At 41.2% G+C, this 20,741-nt stretch overlaps 1 protein-coding gene across 1 annotated transcript in view; it reads right to left on the reverse strand.

Annotated features, from left to right (window-relative positions):
• Positions 1–11,670: 11,670 nt before the first annotated feature.
• TCF25 (transcription factor 25) overlaps positions 11,671–20,741 on the reverse strand; it is a 51,454-nt gene continuing 42,383 nt past the window's right edge. The window contains exons 13-18 of the mRNA XM_044663159.1: positions 20,346–20,433; positions 19,132–19,290; positions 17,944–18,034; positions 16,989–17,068; positions 12,791–12,863; positions 11,671–11,963 (exon numbers count right to left, since the gene is read on the reverse strand). Of these exons, the coding sequence (XP_044519094.1) occupies positions 11,778–11,963; positions 12,791–12,863; positions 16,989–17,068; positions 17,944–18,034; positions 19,132–19,290; positions 20,346–20,433 (677 nt within the window). The 3' untranslated portion in view covers positions 11,671–11,777. The remainder of the gene's footprint in view (positions 11,964–12,790; positions 12,864–16,988; positions 17,069–17,943; positions 18,035–19,131; positions 19,291–20,345; positions 20,434–20,741) is intronic.

A 20,741-nucleotide genomic window follows, 5' to 3' on the forward strand; every position in this document is an offset into this window, starting at 1 on the left:
TGGAGGTGGCTAGAATTTTTTTATACAATTGTCTTGGATTATTACATTGCTGAGAACAGCCAAGTAATTCACAGTTGATCAACAGACAATATTTCTGTTACTGTAAACAGTGTTCTCCTGGCTTTGCTTGCTTCACTTTGCATCAGTTCATCTAACTCCAGGTTTTTCTTGTTCATTATTTCTTGTGGCACAACAGTATTCCATCACAATCATATGCCATGACTTGTTCAGTCATTTCCCAATGGACAGATATCTCCTCAATTTCCAAATCTTTGCCACCACAAAAAGAGCTGCTAAAAATAATTTTGTGCAAATAGGTCCTTTTCCTTTTTTTTTTTTTAAATCTCTTTGGGATACAGATTTAGTAATGGTATTGCTGGATCAAGAGGTATGCACAGTTTGGAGCACAGTTTCAAATTGCTCTCCAGAATGGTTGGATCACTTCATAACTCCACCAACAGCATATTAATGTCCAATTTCCCCACATCCCTTCTAACATTTATCATTTTCCTTTTCTATCACATTAGCCAACCTACTAGGTGTAAGGTGGTACCTCATAGTTGTTTTCATTTTCATTTCTCTAATCAGGAGGGATTTAGAGCATTTTTTCATATAGCTACAGATCTAGCTTTGATTTCTTCATATGAAAACTGCCTGTTCATATCTTTTGACTCTTTTATCAATTGGGGAATGACTTGTATTTGATACAGTTCTCTATATACCCTTTGCCATTTCTTATAGTCCAATCATATTCCATTCCATTCATATACTAGTTTGTTTAGCCAGACTTGGACACCAATATTCCTTCCATATATGAGACTTTGGAGGGAATATTACTAATAGTGTATTGCTGGGTCAAATGTTATATACGATTCAGTGACTTTTTTAGTAGAATTGCAAATTGTCTTCTAGAAGGATTAGATCAATTCACAGCTTTTTTTAAAAAAAAGCCCTTCCCTTCCCTCTTAGAATTGATACTGTGTATTAGTTCTAATTGGTACCAGAAGAACTATAAAGGCTAGGCAATGGGGGTTAAGTGACTTACATGGTCAGGAAGTGTCTGAGACGAGATTTGAATCTAGGACCGTCTGCCTCTAGACCTGGCTCTCAATCTACTTCCCCACTTAGCTGCACCCTCCCCAATAATGTATGAATGGATCTGTCTTCCTAAAGCCCCTCCAAGAATGACCGCCATTTTTGTCAATGTGTAGGATGTGAGGTCGGACTTGTTTTAATTTGCACTTCTATTGTCATTAGTCATTTAGAACATACTCCAGTATGACTTTTTGACTTATACTCTTCAACGCAAAGCCAGAGTTTGTCTGGGACGAAGCCCAGAAGCAGCTCTTTATTCATTCCTTCATTTCCATCGGCCAGGAAGACCACACTGGCCCCAGGCACAGAGTCACATCAAACCTAGACTTCTTGGCTCCAGCACTGGTTCGCCAGAAGCTGAGCATGTCACATTGCAAACTATTCATGGCAGGCCAGAGAGGGCCCACGGGGAGGGTGGTGTGATGACTGGGAATCACCCCGACCACGATGTGGGTGGCTACGAATAGCATGGATTCGGATACTGCCTTTCTTCCAAAGAGCTCAAAGCATTTTCACATCTATAATTACATTGATTCTCATAACGTCACTGTGACCTGCCATAGAGAATGGAATTATTAACTTCATTTTGCAAATAGAGAAACAGAGACAAAGATAAAATGGTTGGCTCCAAGTCACGTAGCCAGTCAGAAGCTCGGCTGGGACTAGAACTCGATTATTGACGTCCCATCCAGGACCTGATATCCTGCTTCACGACAACGTGTCCCACCCAGTCTTTGCCAGTCTATGACACCCCTATGACAAGTATCAGAACACTCCATGGAAATGTGCCCCTTCTATTTTGCCATATTAGCCAGGCATCCTCTCCATCCCAGCCACGGGGGCAGTGAGGTAGAGTCAGGAAGACAAGTTCAAATCCAACCTTAGACACTTCCTACTGTGTTACCTTGGACAAGTAATTTAATCTCTGCCTGATTTCTCAACTGTAAAGTAAGGATCACAATAGCCCTACCTCTCAGGGCTCTTGTGAGGATCAAATATAGGTAATGGGCTTTGGACAATACTTGGCATACGGTGGGTGCTGTATAAATGTTTATGCCTTTCCTCATCTGAAAAGGCTGGGCAGGCTGATCTCCAAGGTCCCTTCCAAATCTAAAGCCTGTGATTCTATCATCTGTTCTCTTAACCTTCTTCCTTTCTGATTAAAAAAAAAAAAGTCAAAGAAGAGGGAAAGAACCTAGAGCATCATGACGACACACCACGGTTATCTTTCTAATACACCAAGCCAGGTAGTGGTCCTGGTTGGGTAAAAAGGGTCCTCACCATACCCTGGCACGTGCTACTTTGCTGGGCAAATGACTTTCAAGTCTCTAGGCATGAGGCACCACAGCTGAAAATGAGGGTCAGAGGAGGGAGAAGGGGGTGGTCAAGGAGAACTTCGAGATTTCTCAGCTCTGACATTCTCTGACTTCCATAACCATGAAGCCAACCAAGGCAATTCCTCCTTGAGTTTGTCACTTCTTCCTGGGTAATAGAGACTCCTATCTCAGTTCATCCCTAGAGGTCTAAACAGTACAACAACAACTCAAAATCATTCTTTGTCTTTGGGGTAGGATGCAGAATCGGGACCGCTGGGTTCTCCTCCCCCTTCAGCTTTCCTGCCTCTGACCCTTGCAGAAAGGAGCTGTCCCTGCGTTAAGGAGTTTCAGAGATATTTTTGGCCCATAAATGAGGCCTTTGAAATCGAGGCTCCCCACCCACCAAGGCACACAGACTTCAAAGAGCGTGAGAATGGGACAACCTTTGGCAGAAAGCTGACCACAGCTTCCTCCTGGCGAGACCCTGGCCAGTGGGCAACTAGGACAGGGTAATCCTGCCTTAGGGCACGCAGGGTACCCTCGTTCTCATTAGGATAAATACGGTCACTTGGTTAGGACTACTGAAGGCCATGGGTACAGCACTAAGTCCCATTGTCAGGACTCGCATCCGAGTTTCACTTCCTTTTGCTCCTGCCCTCCCAGAGTGGAATTCTGAGTAGTGAAATACCAGAAAAGGAACTTGTATAAGCTACTCAATGGATCATCTCTACTGCTCCAGGGGACCTGCAGTTTTACAGATGTATTTCTTCCAACGATGCAGATGGTACCCCAACCATGCTTGGTCAAACCCCCAAGACTCTCTCCTATAAATTCTCTCTATAAGTTCATCAAAGGATGAATTTACCACTCAACCTGCTGAGCCCATTCTTCACATTCCCCTAAAGTCCAAACACTTTAGACCAGGTGAGTCCTTGCCCTCATGGAACTTACATTCCAAAAGGGGGAGACAACTTACAGAGCTGGTGAGATGATTTCTCGGGCCAGTCAGTCAACACACCCTTTCAAAAAACCAAGGTAGTATTGATTTGCTTATTGTGCCTGGAATGAGAGGCAGGAGGGGAGGAGGTATTACATACATGGAGGTCAAAGAAGATGACGAGATGGCCTGAGTGGAGAGCCGGATGAGAGGCGAAACAGTTAGAGTGAGTGGGCTAGGTCACTTTGTACTTATTCAAGCCCAGGGTAGAAGTTCCAAAACTGTAGTGGATGGCCTTCTCCGGGAGCCTGGATGCCAGAGACCCACCTTGGAGATCCAGGAGGGGAGAAGCAGGCAGGGCAGCAGATGCCTCTCCACATCTCTCCACTTTGAATGTTCCCCACTTTCAGGTCTTCTGAGACAATAATATTCTCTTTGGCTCATCAGAACATTGGTGAGGTCAGCCAGGCTCTAGACTAAACAAGAACTCTTGGAGGTTTTAATCACGGTCCTAACAGTGAAATTCTTGTTAATTCACGCAATTGGTTTCTCTACCAAACCACACTAACTGGGCCTTACTGTTCCTATGACAGGAGAATCTCCTCTCCTGGAAGGTGTTATGTTAATGTATCTCCACGTGGAATAGAGGGATAATCCCTACTTCTTGTGTATACAGGTTCCATCGTTCCTATGAGAAGTTCCAGAACAGTTCAATAAAGGCCCTGATTATTTGGGCAACTTTAGCAGGTTCCATATTGGTGCCAAGTTATGCTCTATGCCAGGGATTGGCAACCTTTTTGGCTGTGAGAGCCATAAACGTCACATTTTTAAAATGTAATTTCGTGAGAGCCATACAGTGCTCACAGTGCTGCTCCTGTAACAGCGCCTGAAAAAAAATGGACTTTATGGCTCCTGCAGAAAGAGCCGTACATTGCCGACCCCTGCTCTATGCTGTCTAATCACATAGTCCTTGGTCTCTGGTGCCCATCGTGCAGTCTGACGAGTCTCTATTTCTCTCTCGTTATGGCTGTCTACGTCATAGGTTACAACCTCAAACAACCAATAAGCATTTATCAAGCTGATCACTATGTGTCAGACATTGTGCCAAGTCCCAGCAGTACAAAGAAAGGCAGAAACAGACCCTACCCTTCATGAATATACATTGTAATGAATTAAATCCATCCTCTGCCTCTCTGGCTCCTGGAGGAGTAGGAAGAGTACTAACCTGGAAGTCAGGAGACCCTGGATCCAATTCCTACCTTGCCACTAAGTATGTGACCTTGGATGAGTCCTTCCCCTTTCTTATTATTGATAGAACAAGATGGACTGAATGACCTTAGTTTTATAAGGTCCTTCTTGACTCTAAGATAGCTCATGGGGGACATCTGAGAGATGTCCTTTGTCAACTTGACAGTCCCAGAAAACAGTCCCAGAAAAAAGAAGAGCTATTCAAAGCCCAAAAGACCCCAAATAGGAGCACTTCTTTTTTTCATTTTATTGTAATGAACTTTACAGAAATCAAATGCAAACATTTTCTTATACAAAGGGGGTAAGTGAAGAGAATAAGCATTTGCTAAGTGTGCCTATGTGCCAGGCAGTGTTGAGCACTTCCCAAATATTATCTCCTTTGATTGTTGTCCTCACAACAACCCTGAGGTAGGTGCTATTATTATCCTCTTTTACAGATGAGTAAACAGAGACAATTAAAGGTTACATGACTTTCCCAGGGTCACACAGCTAGTAAATGTAGCTAAATTTGAACTTCCTGACTCCAGGCACAATGCTCTATCTACTTTGCTACCTAGTAGCCCCCCAAGGAAGGGAAAAAAAGGACTACACATAAAGCTGTGAATCTCCATTACATTATCACTTGTTTTTTAGAGCAATATTTATAAAGTGCTTTGCAAACCTTAAAGTACTACATAAATGTCAGCCTTTTAAAGCTTAATATACTAGTTCCAATACTGCTTTATCTGTGTCCCCTAACAAACTGTCTTCTGCTCTCTTCTGAGTTTTTAAACTATTTGTCAAAGCACATTTCTCTTTCTTAGTTTCATCATCACTCTTCACTACTATCTGCTTAACTGTCCTCCAAACACACAAAAAACAGAAGCCTGTCAGAGGATTTCTTGTGTCCAAAACTTCTTTGGAGAGGATTCAAGTATATCAGGAAGATAGGGGAAAGCGGGTCCTCTCCATCGCCCACCAGTTAAAACACTAGTCAAGGCCTGAGAGGAATGATTATTCAGTATCAGTCCTTTGAATTGGGAGGATCAGTGCAGTGGTTTTAGGTTTGGGCAAATCATGGAATCCCTCCAGGCCTGTTTGTAAAATGAAGGCGTTGGATTGATTTTTCGAGTTCCCTTCATCTTGAACATTTCTGGAGTTTGACTTCAAGTAGCAAAAGGCATCACTGGGGATCTCCAAGTATCCCCCTAAGCTAAACCTAAGACTTCCAAAATACAGGGAGATTTGTGGTAAGCAGTATATTTACAATCTTAGGAAAACTACTTATGCCTGTTTTGAGTCACTCCATTCTCCTTTTAAAAAAAACAAAACCTTTTTTTTTTCTTATTAAAACAACACTGGTATGACTATTTGGAACTTTCTTTCTATTCTTGACCTCTTTGGAAGATATGTCCAGGTGTGGGATTCCTAGGTCCAAAGGAATGAGCATTTCATTCATTTTTTCCATGATTCCAAATTGTTTTCTAGAATAATTGCACCAATTTCCAGCTTTGCCAACAGTGTACTTTCTGCAGTGGCTCCATTGTCTACCATCTTCATTCTTGTGTCACCTTTGCCTATTTGTTCACAAGGTTTCATTTTCAGGCAAATATCCAGGGGTGGCAGGAGGTGGTTTCTTGTAGGTCAGATAGTGGGCTATTGGGATTTCAGTTTCTCTCCACTCACATTCCTCTAGGGCAATGTTGGTGAAGGCATGGCACACGTGCTCCAAGTGGCACGGAAGGGGCTGCTCTGTTCCCCTTCTCTACAGCGCCCAAGGACATTTTTTGCCTGCCCTACCCTTCTGTTCAGCCACCCAGAGAGAGCACTTTTTCCCTCTGCTGTCTGGGGTAATTGGGAGGTAACAAACAGCTTGAAATTGCAGTTTGGGCATGTGATCTTAAAAAAGTTCAGCTGCCCCAGGATCTTACATACAGGTATATCTCTTTGGGAATCATTCCTTTTTTTTTTTTTTTTTTTTTTTTAATAAGACTTTACCTTCTGTCTTGGAATCAATACTAAATATTAGTTCCAAGACAGAAGAGCCCTAAGGGCTAGGCAATGGGGGTTAAGTGACTGGGGTCATAATTTAACCCAGGACCTCCTGACCCTTAGCTGGCCCTTCAGATACTTCTTTAAAGCAGGCAGATGAGAGTCCTCAAAGAGCAGGCTTAGAGCTTACATTTTGATTTCAAACTGGTTTTGCCAACTGCAGCATAATTTCCCTCTCCAACATTATTTTGTCCCTAGTTCTTCATTGACCCTGTCCTTCCAAAGAATCAAAAGGCAATTTTTAGTGTCCTAGGTTCACTACATCTCTCCTAATTTTGAATAATAGTATTTTCCTATACTTAGAAAATACAGAATACTTACAAAATTGATTAAAAAAAGTTATCACCCATCTAATCTTTAATGGGATTGGAATATCACTAGCAAAAAAATAGTTTGGGATTTCCCAGTGTCTCTGTAGTTAAAATGTCTTCTCTGGTCCTATTCATGGTCTCAATACAAATGGAATTTATAGATTGTGCCTGAAAAGGCTCCAAAACAGAATTTTACCTTCAGTTATCTTCAAGGCCAAGGCCTAAACATCAGTAACACAAACCTAGAAATTTAAGTAGGGCTTTTATCCCGTTTTGGGAAAAAGACACTCTGGGGACCAAGAAGCAACAATTAAGCTCTTTGTCTGAAGAACCAACCATAATATTTCAGAACCTCTGTTGATTTTTTGGTGTAAATGCTGCTTCTACTGATGTGGATTGTAATGTCTCCATGCTTTAATAGATCTTCTTCATGAGTTGCTGTGGCCAAGAAGACTTAATCATTTAGAAGCCAATCTTCAGGGCTCTTCAAACATAACCTCCTATGACAGGGGAGATAATGCGTCCCTGAGCTCACAGTAGAAGCCTTTCCTTCTTGCTAAGATGTGTTCTACCAGTACATTCTCCAAGACCCTAGGGTTACCTCCAAGTCATGATGAAGTATAAGAGGGTAGTAGTGGAGAAATAATGCCAAGGCTTTGGTATTTCAATGGAGCTATGATGACTTTTGTGAGTATGCTGTCCCACACAATTTCTCACACATAATTTGGGCTGTTCTCTTCCTCCTTTTTAATTCTTGGACCAGATCACTGCTCACCTGCAGCATCTGTTCAAGATGGACCAGCTAAGTCAGTGATTCCCAAAGTGGGTGCCACCACCCCCTGGTGTGTGCTACAGTGATCCAGGGTGGTGGTGATGGCCACAGGTGGATTTATCTTTCCTATTAATTGCTATTAAAATTTTAAAAAAATTAATTTCCAGGGGGCTAAGTAATATTTTTTCTGGAAAGGGGGCGGTAGGCCAAAAAAGTTTGGGAACCACTGAGCTAAGTGGATAACTCTATCTCTTAAGCTGGCCAATAGGCATTTTTCATCTACTTGGTGATGTGGCTAAGTTAGGTCAAACATTTAAGACATTCTGTATCTCATTTCAGAGACCCTGCATTTTGGGGGAAATTCATCTGAAGGACCTGAATCTACACAAACTCTCTTCTACCTCTTATCTGGCCCAAATAAACTACCTTCTCAAGTCCTGAAAGAATTGTCAAGACATGATTCCTCATTGTATGTGATCTTTGAAAGACTATGTAAAAAGAGAAAGTTATCTGAGAATTTAAGAAAGCCAAATGTCTCCATTTTCAAAAAAACAGAAGAGAATGGAATCTACAAACTATAGGCCGGTAAGTTTAGCTGAATTTGACAAAATTCTAAAAAATGCTATTGTTGTTAGTAGCCATGTTATATGAATGAATAAATAAAAAGCATTTACTAAGTATTTACCGAGTGTCAGGTACTTTGCTAATTAAATTAAAAAAGCAGTTCCGGTTCTTAAGAAGCATACATTTCAGTGGGAGAGAAAATATTATATAGAGTGGTGGCCATGGAAAGGAAGCCGTCATCTGGGAAACATTTAAATTACAAAATGGTAAGCAGAGCAATGGAGCAGTCCCACTAATATCTCCTTTCCAAAGGCAATGGTCACTGGAAAACTCATGTGTGAATTTCTTACTGGAAAAAAAACAACAAACAAACCATGGGAAGACCTACATGAAATTATGAAGAGTGAAATGAGCATAACTAATTGATCATTCATTATATATATATCAACAGAAATATTGTTTGAGGAATGACTCGTGTATATCCATCACCAGAGAAAGAACTGATAAAATGAAACAAAATGACAAAAAACCCCAGAGGCAATGGTTAGGGCAACTTGATTTAAGTTCTTAATTTAAGGTTTTCAGTGTCCTTCATATACATTCTCTCATTTGCTACTGATGGGATGGTTAGGGAATATATGGTTTCATCAAAGAACAGATCACAACAGCCTGAAGTAATTTTCTTTGTTGACAGGTTTTTAACCTGGCAGATTAATGCCATAAATTGCCTAGATTATTTTTTAAAAATTATTTTTAGCTCTTACCTTTTTAGTATCAATTTTAGGGTAAAAGGGAATCAAAGGCTAAAGCTAAGCAAACAGAGTTAAGTAACTTGACTAGGGTCATATAGGTAGAAAGTATCTGAGGTCACATTTGAACCCAGGTCCTCCTGACTCCAGACCTGGGACTTTTATCCACTGTGCTATCTAGCTGCCTCTATTTTGCTGAGACTTAGCAAAGAATTTGACAATGTGCCCTTGCTATTCCTGTGGAAAAGATGCTAGATGATAGTACAATTAGATGTATTTGGTATTGGTTGAATGGCTGAACCTAAAGAATAGTCATTAAAGGCTTCATTACAGGAAAGAGGTGCCTCAGAGAACCGAGTTTGGCCCAGGGCTCATCAGCATCTTCATCAATAGCTTGGACAAAGGCATAGAGAGCGTATTTATCAATATTCAGATGACACAAAGATGGGAGAATTGGGACAATGGAAGTGAGCAGAACCAGAACACTGTACACAGTAAGTGATATTATGCGATAAACATTTATGAATGACTTAGCTATTTCTAGCAATACAATGATCCAAGAAAATCCTCAAGAATTCATGATGAAAAATGCCATCTACCTCCAGAGAAAATAATGCAGACTGAGACATACTATATTTCATTTTATTTCTTCACTTTTCTTTTGTTTGTTCGAGTTCTTTTTCACCAAACGACTAATATGGAAAGGTGTTTTACGCTATTACACAAGTAAAATCTATACCAGATTGCTTGCCATCTTGGGTAAGGGGTAGGGAAGGGTGAGAATATGTCTCAAACTTAAAGCAAAATGAAGGTTAAAGAGTTGTTTTTTCATGTAATTGAGTTACAAAAACAAAATATTAGTAAATTCAAAACTAAAACCGAAACAACAAAAAAATTAAGATGTCAGAAGAGGCCATGGCTAGATTCAGTCTTTCTGAAAAAGATCTGTGAGTTTTGGTGGATCTTGAATCAATATCAGTGAAGAGTGTGATAGGAAGCCAAGAAAAATGAATAGTGAGAGGTCCAGGGTCCAGTGACAAGGAAGGGGCAGGCCTCTTATTCTCTGCCCTGGTAAGGCTACAGCTAGAATATAACTGGTTTCGTGACTCTGGGCAGGCCCACTTAGCCTCTGTCTGCTTCAGGACAAAAAGCATCTACCTCACATGGTGGTTGTTGAGGTTTAAATGAGATCTTATATACATACAGAGCTTTGCAAATCTTGAAGCACTATCTAAATCCTAGTTATCATCATCATCATCATCATTCTGGGCACAAATTAGGTAGGGCAATGCTAGAGGCTGGATAGTGGTGGCCCAGGGAGGGCAATGAAGATGATGAAGGACCTTGAGTCCATGACATGAGAACTAGCTAAAGGAACTGGAAAAAGCAAAGACATAAGAGCTGTCTGTCACACTGAAGAAGGATTACTTGTTCTACCTGGCCCTTAAAGAAAGAACTGGAGGAATAGGTACAAGTTGCCAATTTAGGCTTGATGCCAGGAAAAACTTGCCAACAACTGAGTGGCATGTGCTGTCATAGGTGGGAGTGGATTAGAGATCTCTGAAGTCTTTGAGCAAAGGATGCTTGGATGACCACTTGTCAGGAACACTGGTTGGACTAGCTGGCTAGTGAGGCCCCTTCCAACACTGTCATTCTGTGATCTTCTCATATGTATTGAAGACATCTTGTTGAAAGAGACCCTCTGAAGACTGCATTTGGTTCTGCTAAATCAATTATTTTATTTATAGTCAACAAACATTAAAAACACAGTGGGATCCTGTATTCTCTGTATCCTAGTCGAATGAGTGACTATAAAGACCCAGTCTACTGTGAAGTACCATTTGGGAAAGTCTACCTGTTCTTGTCTATCTTCACTTGACATGTAAATTTAATTCCAAAATTAGAGATTAAGTGTAGAGATCAGATAGGCTTGTAATTACTGAGAGCCTCTCAATTTTAGGGAATAATCATGTCCATGATTTCTTCCAATTTTTCAGTATCTCATATTTACAAATTAGTTTCCTAACAACTCTATCATGGGATTTAAAGTGCAAATATTATTTTTCCTATTTTACAGATGAAAAAAACTGAGGTTCAGAGTTAAGTCACAGAGAGGCAAGGCAGAGCCAGGACTTCTGTCCTTTCTACTCCATACGAGGTGGACATCAAAGTTCTCTCAAGTGCTCTAAATAGCAGCTGACAATGGCACAAAATCAGTGTTTGGTTGTCATATGCACTCTGTTCTGCACAGCCCCATGGGCCATGCCAGGTTGTCCAAAGAGGCCAGTCGATGGGAGTCTGTCAAAGGTAGCCAGGGCTCCATCCATCCCTAGCTTTGCTCCTTTCTTTCCTAGCCTCACTCCTGCCCTAACTTTACTTGTTCTCAGCTCCAGGCTTCTCTTGGGCATGGACTCTATATTAACCCTGTGTAGGCTGTCATCCCCAGAACAGTTTATGAAACAAAGTGGTGGAGTCAATGGATGAAAGGTCCTCAGTCACCAGTAATCACTGCTTTGTCTGCTTCTAGGATGTACTTTAAGAGAGTACACTTCAGAGAACATTGATGCCATGCCTTATATAAGACAAAGCAACACACACTAATGAGCAGCTCTTCCAAATTTGTAGAAGAAAGAGACAAATGACTTTATAAATTAAGCACTTACTTTTTTACTTTAGGGAACTATTAAATTTCAACCGAAAAAAATCATGAACATAATTATACAGCATATCACTGGGAGCCTGGATGCTAAAGTCTTAGTCCCAGTCTTCATCTTCATCTTCGTCCTCATCTCCATTCCCATCAGGGTTATTTTCTGTTGGAGGGTCCTGGAACTGGATGTTGGCTAGTAGGTCTCGCATGGCTGCCATCAGCCTGTTCAACCCTTGGTCGAGGTCCTCCTCTGCGCCAACAGGGTCTATTTCATCTGGTGTATCTTCTCCCTGACAGAAAAAGAAGCATGAGGCTGAAGAACCAGGAAACTGCTGGATAAGAAGGAGCTCCTGTGGAACGTGGGTGTGCTTTACTCGGCTCTACATGAATGGGGCACGAAGGCCCTGCTGCTGATGTTGTGGGAAGCAGTCTCAAACCGTTTCCATTAGACATGCCATGCACTGGCACCAAGACAGAAGAGGATTTATATACTGTAGAAAATGCCTCTTCCATAGATGGCACTTCTTTTCTCACCTCTTGGGAAGGCCGTGGGTGGGAGGGATCAAAAACCAATCTCAAATATCAAATACAATGAAAAAAAAAAAAGGTCTAAGAAACACTAGTCTGTCCCCCCTAGATATTTGCAATGATAAACCAACAAACTAAAGGTTGGGTGAATTCAAAGTGAATCCAAAGCTTCAGAGACAACTTTCCCTATTAGCATTTACTAAAAGAAAGATTTTCTGCTGCACTCTTCTAATCAAACATTAGTGCAATTAACTCATATTACTCATCTACAGACTTATATTTCTGATCCAATGACTTCAGATTTATGTGTCTTTCTTATTAATTAGGATATAAGCTCCCTGGAAGCAAGGGGAACATCTTAAATCAACCAGTCCATTCAATAAACTCATATTTGTTCAGTGGCTGCTCTGTGGTCAGGATCCCACATTACAGACATGAGGAACGTGCTTCTTTACCAACTACAACAGCATGCAGTACCATGCTAAGTCCAAAGCTGCTACACAACAACGACTATTACATGATTGAGTTTGGTCTGAGAAGAGCAGACACTAGGATGTCACAGAAATGGAACCAGACTCACTTAACATACCTGAAAGGTAAAATTTGGCAACAATGATCGAAAGAAGAGAGATAATGTGCTTTCATTGGAGTAACGGGCTGCCCTGAAAAAGAAAACCATGAAATGTCAGGAAGTCATAGTATTTCCTTCTTCTTCTAATTAGTCCTGTGCACCATGTGGATTTCATCTTTTTAGCACAGCCTTGCAAATAACCAAAAAAGTAATCCGACTCACCTGGGCAGTTCACCCTCTCTGCTCCTGCCCTCAAGCAGGGAAAGGAAAGACAGCCATAAGTAACAGATGACAGAAGTTGCAGCGAGAAAAACAGGAGAGGCAAAAGGAGCTTGGTGGAGTAGGAGCTGGATTAGAAAGCAACAGAATGGAACTTTGGGCCAAAGGATGCTGCTTTTGAATGCTTTTTGTCCTGGGGGTACCCAAGATTTGAGGAGGGGAGTATAAGGTATAGATGTTTGCAAGATATAAACAATAGGAGAAAGCCTTCAGAGTTTACATTCTAGGCTATGCTGGTTTAATTCTGATGAAGACTCATATATATCTCATCATAAAGGACAAGATAATCTGAGAACAGGGAGAAGCTAGGGCATACCAATCTAAGCATAAAGATTTTTCACCATTAATATCCTTTTTTCTAAAAAGAATATCGTTTCTAGCATTTGAAACTTATAAAATTGACAAAGTAGACAACAAATTTGTTTTACAAGGTCAGCAGCTTGAAAATGCTAGCCAACAACCAGGATTTCTTGAGGTATACTACAGTTCTAATGAAATTACAATAAGAATCTAATGCAGAGGCCAGCGCTTCTCAAACTGTACTGAGCAAAAAGTTGTAAAGGCAGACAATCCAGAAACAAGTTGTATATTTTGTAGTCTGTCAGTCCGGGGTTGATGTGGAAAGTCACTGGAATACTGGTTGGCTTCTTATTGCTTTAGAATCAAATCAACGAATATACTCAATTATATATGACGCAATCATCAAATTGTTGGTCTTTCTCAGCAAAGCACACACAGAACAACTGGTGTCCATATTTTCCACCATAAAATATTTTTGTATCAATTCTTGCTATGGATAAAAAAAGCATGAGCCCAACCACAAACTGAGCAGAAAGGCAAGATGTATGACTGGAATAAATATGAGTCACCACACAAGAGCCAGAGATATCAGGCTAGCAGGCCAATAAAGTAACTAGGCAAAACCAAGAGACCTAAAGGAAGGCTTCTAGCATCCTAAAGGAGAGCTCTATATAGGATTCGCAAAGGAGATCAAGAGGAGAAGCACAAGGTAAGTGTAAATGGGCTTCTTCTGGTGCCTTCAAAGAGAGTAGCCACACTGATGAGATCACCAATCCTTTCAAAACCTTAAGTGCCACCATGGATAAAAGGAGAATGGCTAAAGATAGATGATGATAAAAAAAACCCAACATCCATCGACCTAATGCTAATACTGATTGCAATTTCAAAAGGAACATCAGTCAATACACATATATTAAGCACCTATATCTACCAGTTGTTCAGTCATTTTTCAGTAGTGTCACACTCTCTGTGACCTCATTTGAGATTTTCTTTGCAAAGATACTAGACTGTTTTGCCATTTCCTTTGCCAGCTCATTTTACAGATGAGGAAATGAAGGCAAACAGGTTTAAGTGACTTACCCAAAGCCACATAGTTATTAGAGGCTAGATTTGAATTCAGGTCTTCCAGGCCTGAGGCTCTATCTACCGTACCATCTAGCTTTTCCAGATGTACCTAGTACGAGTACCAGTCACGATGCTAAGTGCTGGGATACAAAAGAAAGATAAGAGAGATTCCCTGCTCACAGTCTAATGAGGGAAACAACATGCAAACAACTACATACAAACAAGCTAGTGGAAGGAAGGGGTCCCTATAGAAAGGGAGGTTTTAGCTGGGTCTTGAAGAAAACCAGTAAGTAGAGATGAGGAAAGAGAGCATTCCAGGCATGGGGAACACTCAGAAAAAATGTCTAGAGCTACAAGAAAGAGTATCTTATTCAAGGAAGAAAAAAGAGGCCAATGTCACTGGATAGCAGAGGATGCAGTGGAGCATAAGGTATAAGAAATCTGAAAAGTGAGAATGTCCATGTGTGTACATGGGTGTGTGTGCGCACCCATATGTGCTCACCAGGAGAGGTGATGGGGATTGGGTTATAAAGGATTTTAAATGCCAAATATTTTCTATTTGATCGTGGAGGTGATAGGGAGTTTGGGGGAGGAGCAGTGGGTTTGCTGACAGACTCACACATGTAATTTGGGAAAATTACTTTAGTGGTTGCATGGAGGCTGGACTAGAGTGGGGAGAGATTCGAGGCTTGCAGGTTACTCCAATCATTTATGGCAGTGATTCCCAAAGTGGGCGCTACCGCCCCCTGGTGGGTGCTGCAGTGATCCAGGAAGGCGGTGATGGCCACAGGTGCATTTATCTTTCCTATTAATTGCTATTAAAATTTTAAAAAAAATTTAATTTCCAGGGGGCTAAGTAATATTTATTCTGGAAAGGGGGCAGTAGGCCAAAAAAGTTTGGGAACCACTGATCTAGGGCAGTGATGGGCAAACATTTCAAAGAAGGGGCCAAAGGAAAAGAAATGCTCATGTGTCAGTCTGTTTCTAAAGCAACTCTTTTGAAGTTTCATTGTATTGTATCCTACTCATATCTGTCAGATTAGGAATAATGTTGCTCAGCCAGATAGAACATTTCAGGGGGCCACATCTGGCCAGCAGGCCGTAGTATGCCCATCACTGATCTAGGGGAAAGATGATTACCAGGGAGGATGCCAAAGTCAGAGGAGAGAGGGGAGCTGCAAAGGAGAAGTCAACAGGCCTTGTGAATGAACTGTTGTAAGGGATTAATGAAAGCATGTTAAGAACAGTGTGTGGATCTCAAGCCCGGACAGGGAGGATGGTGGTGCCCTTGAGAGCAGCAGGGAGGTTTGGTTTTGGGGAAAGATAATGAATTCAGTTTTGGACACAGTAGTTTCAGATAGTTGATATTGCCCATTTGGGTTTGCTTCTACAGATTTTGATGCATCCTACTAAAATTTCATTATTCCATGGTTCTAGCAAAATGACAAAAGGCATTTTGCTAATAAACACAGCACTGTGAATATTCAAACCAAAGTCTCTAGTTTTTAAGAGCAAAAATCTGATTAAATGAAACAAATCTAAAACATTTGTGGCTTACGCAAGTAAAAGGGGAAAAAATTCACTGTTGTGAATCACCTTATAAAGTAAACCTTCAATACTGTTCCCAATTAGAAAACATTATTGAATAACAAACCACCATAGCCTTCTCATTAAATAATGCATTTATAATGTTAGATTCAGAACAAAAGTTATCTGAAAATTTAAAAAACAAACAAGACAAACAGCCTTATCTTACTTGGTACCATTAAGCAGTAGGCATTAAAAAAAAGCAACACACATTTGCAAAGAAGTTTTGTTTAAAGAGAAGAGTTCCACTGCTACAAAAAGCCTTGAGGACTGCTGGCCTAGACGACAAGGGGAGCCACGCTGTAGGAGCTGAATGTGTGGAGCCCTGGGTCAAATTCCTGCGGTCTGAGAGGGTGGGAGCAAGCAAAAGAAGGTCCCAGAGTAAGACAAGATGCCACAGAAGCACTCTTAGTGTTCTAAACAGCCAGCAATATGTCACATTACCACGTCCTCCCTCCTCTGGTGTGAAAAATAAAGCATTTTCAACTCTTTCTACTAAAAGATTTGAAGGGGAAAAAGGAATCCCCTTCCCCCCACCCAAAGGAAACCCAGGTATAATTTTATAACAACTGTCAATGAAAACACTGGATTCACTATTCAAAAATGTTTCCTAGTTGTTACTGTAACTCCTTTAAGTAAGGGATACCTATATTTGAGTTTCTTCTAAGATAAAATATCTAAGTGATATACAGTAAAAACAACAAGGGCAAGTGAGTCTCAGAAATAAACACTGGTGATTGGAGGAATACTACTGGCCCAGAATTCAAAAAGGTGTTCATAAACCATTGGTCATGCAGTCTAGAAGGAGGGATTTGTTATTTAGGGCCCCAGCTGATCTCTGGCCAATCAGTTATTCTTTGTTGGCTCCCTCAGGGCTTATAAAGCGATCTATTTTACCCCTCAGCTTTTGTCATCTGTGGGGAGAATCAGAGCAGCAGCATTAGAGTGGTGGGAGCAAGGCAAAGGCAAAGGGTGCAAAGGGTACCTTCGTGGTCTGGTGTAGGAAGTGATGGAATCCAGGGGAGGCAGAGGATCAAACCCCATCACAGGCTGGGATGTCACTTCCTTCAGAAAGGGATACAAAAATGAGATAGCCAGGAAGGTTCTGTTAGTCCACCTTTGTGGTCTCCAAGAGAACAATTTCCAAGAGATAGCAAATTAAGTAAAACAAACCACTATCTACCAGGTTTCCTCAGAATCAGGCAGTTGCATTCACTACCACCAGTCTCAATTTCCTGCAAAGCATCTGTGACCCTTAGGGTAGTGGGTTTATACTAGGAAACCCCAAGACAGCAGGGCTAAAGATTTAGGTTAGGCTTTCCTTAGACTCTAGTGATCTAAGTTGCCATTCCTACTTCTCTCAGCACAAGTTATGGATGCATGGACTGACTGTCTAATTGTGGGTGTGGTTCTGTGACTGAGTCGTCATTACTGTTAAAGAGCATCATGGGTCATTTTATTGTGCTGTAAGGTTTTTCAAGATGCTTTTAGGCTTCACAATAACCTGGGAAGTGCTTTCCTCACACCCACTTTACAGATCTTCCATTTTACAGTTCTAGAGTGGCTAAGGGTCTTAGTCAGGAGGAAACACCTAGTCAGTGCCAGAAGCAGGATTCTCACCCCAGGCCTCCTGAATCCAAGTCTAACCACTCTATTCACAACACCCAACACATGGCCTTTCCTACACATCAAACCGTTCCTAAAGGCATGTGAGCTCTCTGCTACAATGAGGCAAGCCTGCTGGCTGCTGCCTGCTCCCAAGAGGGAGAAGAGGTAACGTCTATCCTTCAAGGGCCTCACACAGCTACAATCGTCAGTGATTAATACAATGCTGAGGGGTGTGAAGGACCCATTTAGGGGAGGGAGAAACTGGCTAAGTTGTGCATGTGACGCTCTATATACATACAATGCCTTCCTTTTCAGCTGGTGAAGCTCCTTACCAGAGGCAGGGCTGCGGTGGCCTCCTTCATCTCAGAAAGGATCACATGGCGATAGATATTTCTGGGGGCACTCTGATACCGGACCTTCCGCCTAAGAAGGGAGGGAGACGGGATAAAGACCAGCAAGTGAAATAATACATTCAGCAATATTCTAGCAAGCTGAGCTGAGCTCAGGAGAAGACAATGTTCTTTTGCTCATGAGATAAGCTTAGAAACCATGCTCACAGGATCAAAAGAGACAACAAGACTACCCCACTTTATATTTTTCTGAATATATCATTAATTATCAAAATGTACTCAAGTACCTATAAATATGCTTGTCCTTTAGCCAATGGTATAAAAAGTCCTAATTTTGAGTCCCACTGAGGTCTTGCTAGGGGATGGGGGAGGTGTATACCTCATAGAGACATCTGCTTCTGGGAAGCAACTAAGTACATTTTCCTGGCAGGGCAGATGTCTGCTATGGTACAAGCAGGCATGCTCCCTGGAGAACACAGTCTCATAATCTGTTCAACACTGCAAATTCTAACATTGCAATTTTTCCATCATACACAACATACATCCACATAAAGGATCACTATGCCACCAACTCTAATGCAGGGCCAATTCTAAAAGCCAAATATTGGTCTAATGTTTCGAAACTAGCAATGGGTTCTTATTAATTTGTAATGATGACCTAAGAAAGATCCAGCAAAGAAATGTGCCCTTAGACCTCAAGAAGTACTTTAGTATCAATCTCAGGCACTTCCTATGCAACATTATGAATTATAGTTACTTTGTAAATACAAAGGTGTATGTGACAAATACAATACTCTTCTAGTCTGTGATAATATCTAATTTTAAAATTCCATTTTCCTCTAGTACATACAGTAAATACATGGGTAATGGCTTTGAATTTATAGCAATTGCCAAGTCACTTGACACAAACCCTTCAATTTTATGAAGTCTTTAGCTGGTGCGGTAAATAAAGCTGTGAGTATTTATGGAAGAAGATAGAAAGAAAAAGATGCCCAGTGTTTCTCTTATCACATATCACATAAATTCTTAGGAATAGGGTTAAATTTAAATGTCCATTAACAAATAAGGAACAATTCTACAAAATAGTTTGTTATTCTTAGCAATAAATGGGCCAGACAGATGCTGATTGCCATACTAGCAGTACTTACAGCTGGGCCCAGAGTTACTGACCTTCTTTCAGATTCCTCCACTGTAGGTTCACCAGCATCTACTCTCTGCAGCACCTCTCTGACGTTTGTTTCTAGCCAAGCCATGATGGTAGAATCCTTCCACAGAGAGTACGTCCTCCCAATGTATAGGGCAACCAGCTGGGTCAAGGCAGGAGGTTGGCTATAGTAAAGAGACCATCCTGTAAATTAATCCATTATGGAGTCAGATCCTGGAAAATGCCCTCTAGTCTTTAATCACACCCAAAGGCTTCTGCCTAGGTATCAGTGAAAAGGTGCTGATTGTGTGGGAGCTACAACGTTCCTGACTTAGTCTGAGGCAGCAATGTTTCCAAGAGCCCACACACAAAAAACAAACAAACAGGATTTTAAGATTTCTATTTGTCAGAGGGATGTGAGTAACTAGAAACATATAGCCTTTATTCTTTTTAATCAAAGTGAAGAAAAGTAGATTAGGTATTCAATGATTTCCCATTTATTTGTAGGAAAAATCTTTATAAACACACTGTAAATAATGCATTGCCCCAAAACTAAAAACTTTATGACTTTAGATTTATTATAAGAATGTATCAATAGCATTTTGTTGGCACCATCATACAAGGAACAATAAAGACAAACTCTGCTTTGTTTGGGATACTTGGACACCTCAATTCTGTTCCTGCCATCCCACATTTCAGCTCTGTCCCTATCACTGTGATGAGTACAAGTGTGAAGGTTCAAAGAACTCTAAGTCTGGCTAATTTAAGTGATTTCTAATTCACTTCACAAGCTGCATGCTGACTTGAATAAGCCAAACAGTTTGGGATCTTTGGCTTATCTGAGTGTATAGCCCTGCTTTCACAGTTCAGATGCTGCCTAAGAGATCTTGACAGTTCCCTTTTCTTGTTCAAAAAAACAACATAACGAGATCCATGCCACTCATTCAAAATGAAAAAAACAGTTGTGCAAATGCAAAGAGATATAGCTAGTATCTTTAACTTAAGTTCATTTCTAAGCTTTGTGAGTGATAAACTGATACACACATTCTTCTTAGCATCCAGGGAAAAAAAATCAGAGCTGTTGTCTAAACACATCCTCTGACAGGTGTCATCATATGAACTCCTAGCACATAATTAGTTGTCAAGAGGAAGAGAGAGATACACAAGACAAACATTCATCATTCTCCCTACATTATCACAAGCATGTAATGATTCCTCCTCCCTCCCCCCTTTTTTTTACCTTATCTGAGTGTTGAGTCCAAAGAAAGGATGAGCTAAAACCACGGAGTCTGGGTGCACACTGCAGCGATCCAGCAGGGGCATGAGAACTACAAAAGAAAGGCAGAGTCATTGAGCCCATTGTCACCACCTGCTCCTTGAGGCTGAGCTGCACTGCTCACCACTAGCAGCAGTCCTGGCAGTAGCCAATCTCTTGGATCTCTCTAATCAAAGGTAAATAACCTCCTCAAGTGGCTGGTAGCACGGATGTCTGAAAGATGAGAACCTAGACCTGGGGCAGCTAGATGCCCAGCGGATAGAAAGCCAGGCCTGGAGACCCATGGGGAGGTCCTGGGTTCAAATCTTGTCTCAGACATTTCCTAGCTGTGTGACCCTGGGCAAGTCATTTAACCCCTAC

Source organism: Gracilinanus agilis, chromosome 2 (genome assembly GCF_016433145.1).
Source record: "Gracilinanus agilis isolate LMUSP501 chromosome 2, AgileGrace, whole genome shotgun sequence".
Classification (NCBI taxonomy): Eukaryota; Metazoa; Chordata; class Mammalia; order Didelphimorphia; family Didelphidae; genus Gracilinanus; species Gracilinanus agilis.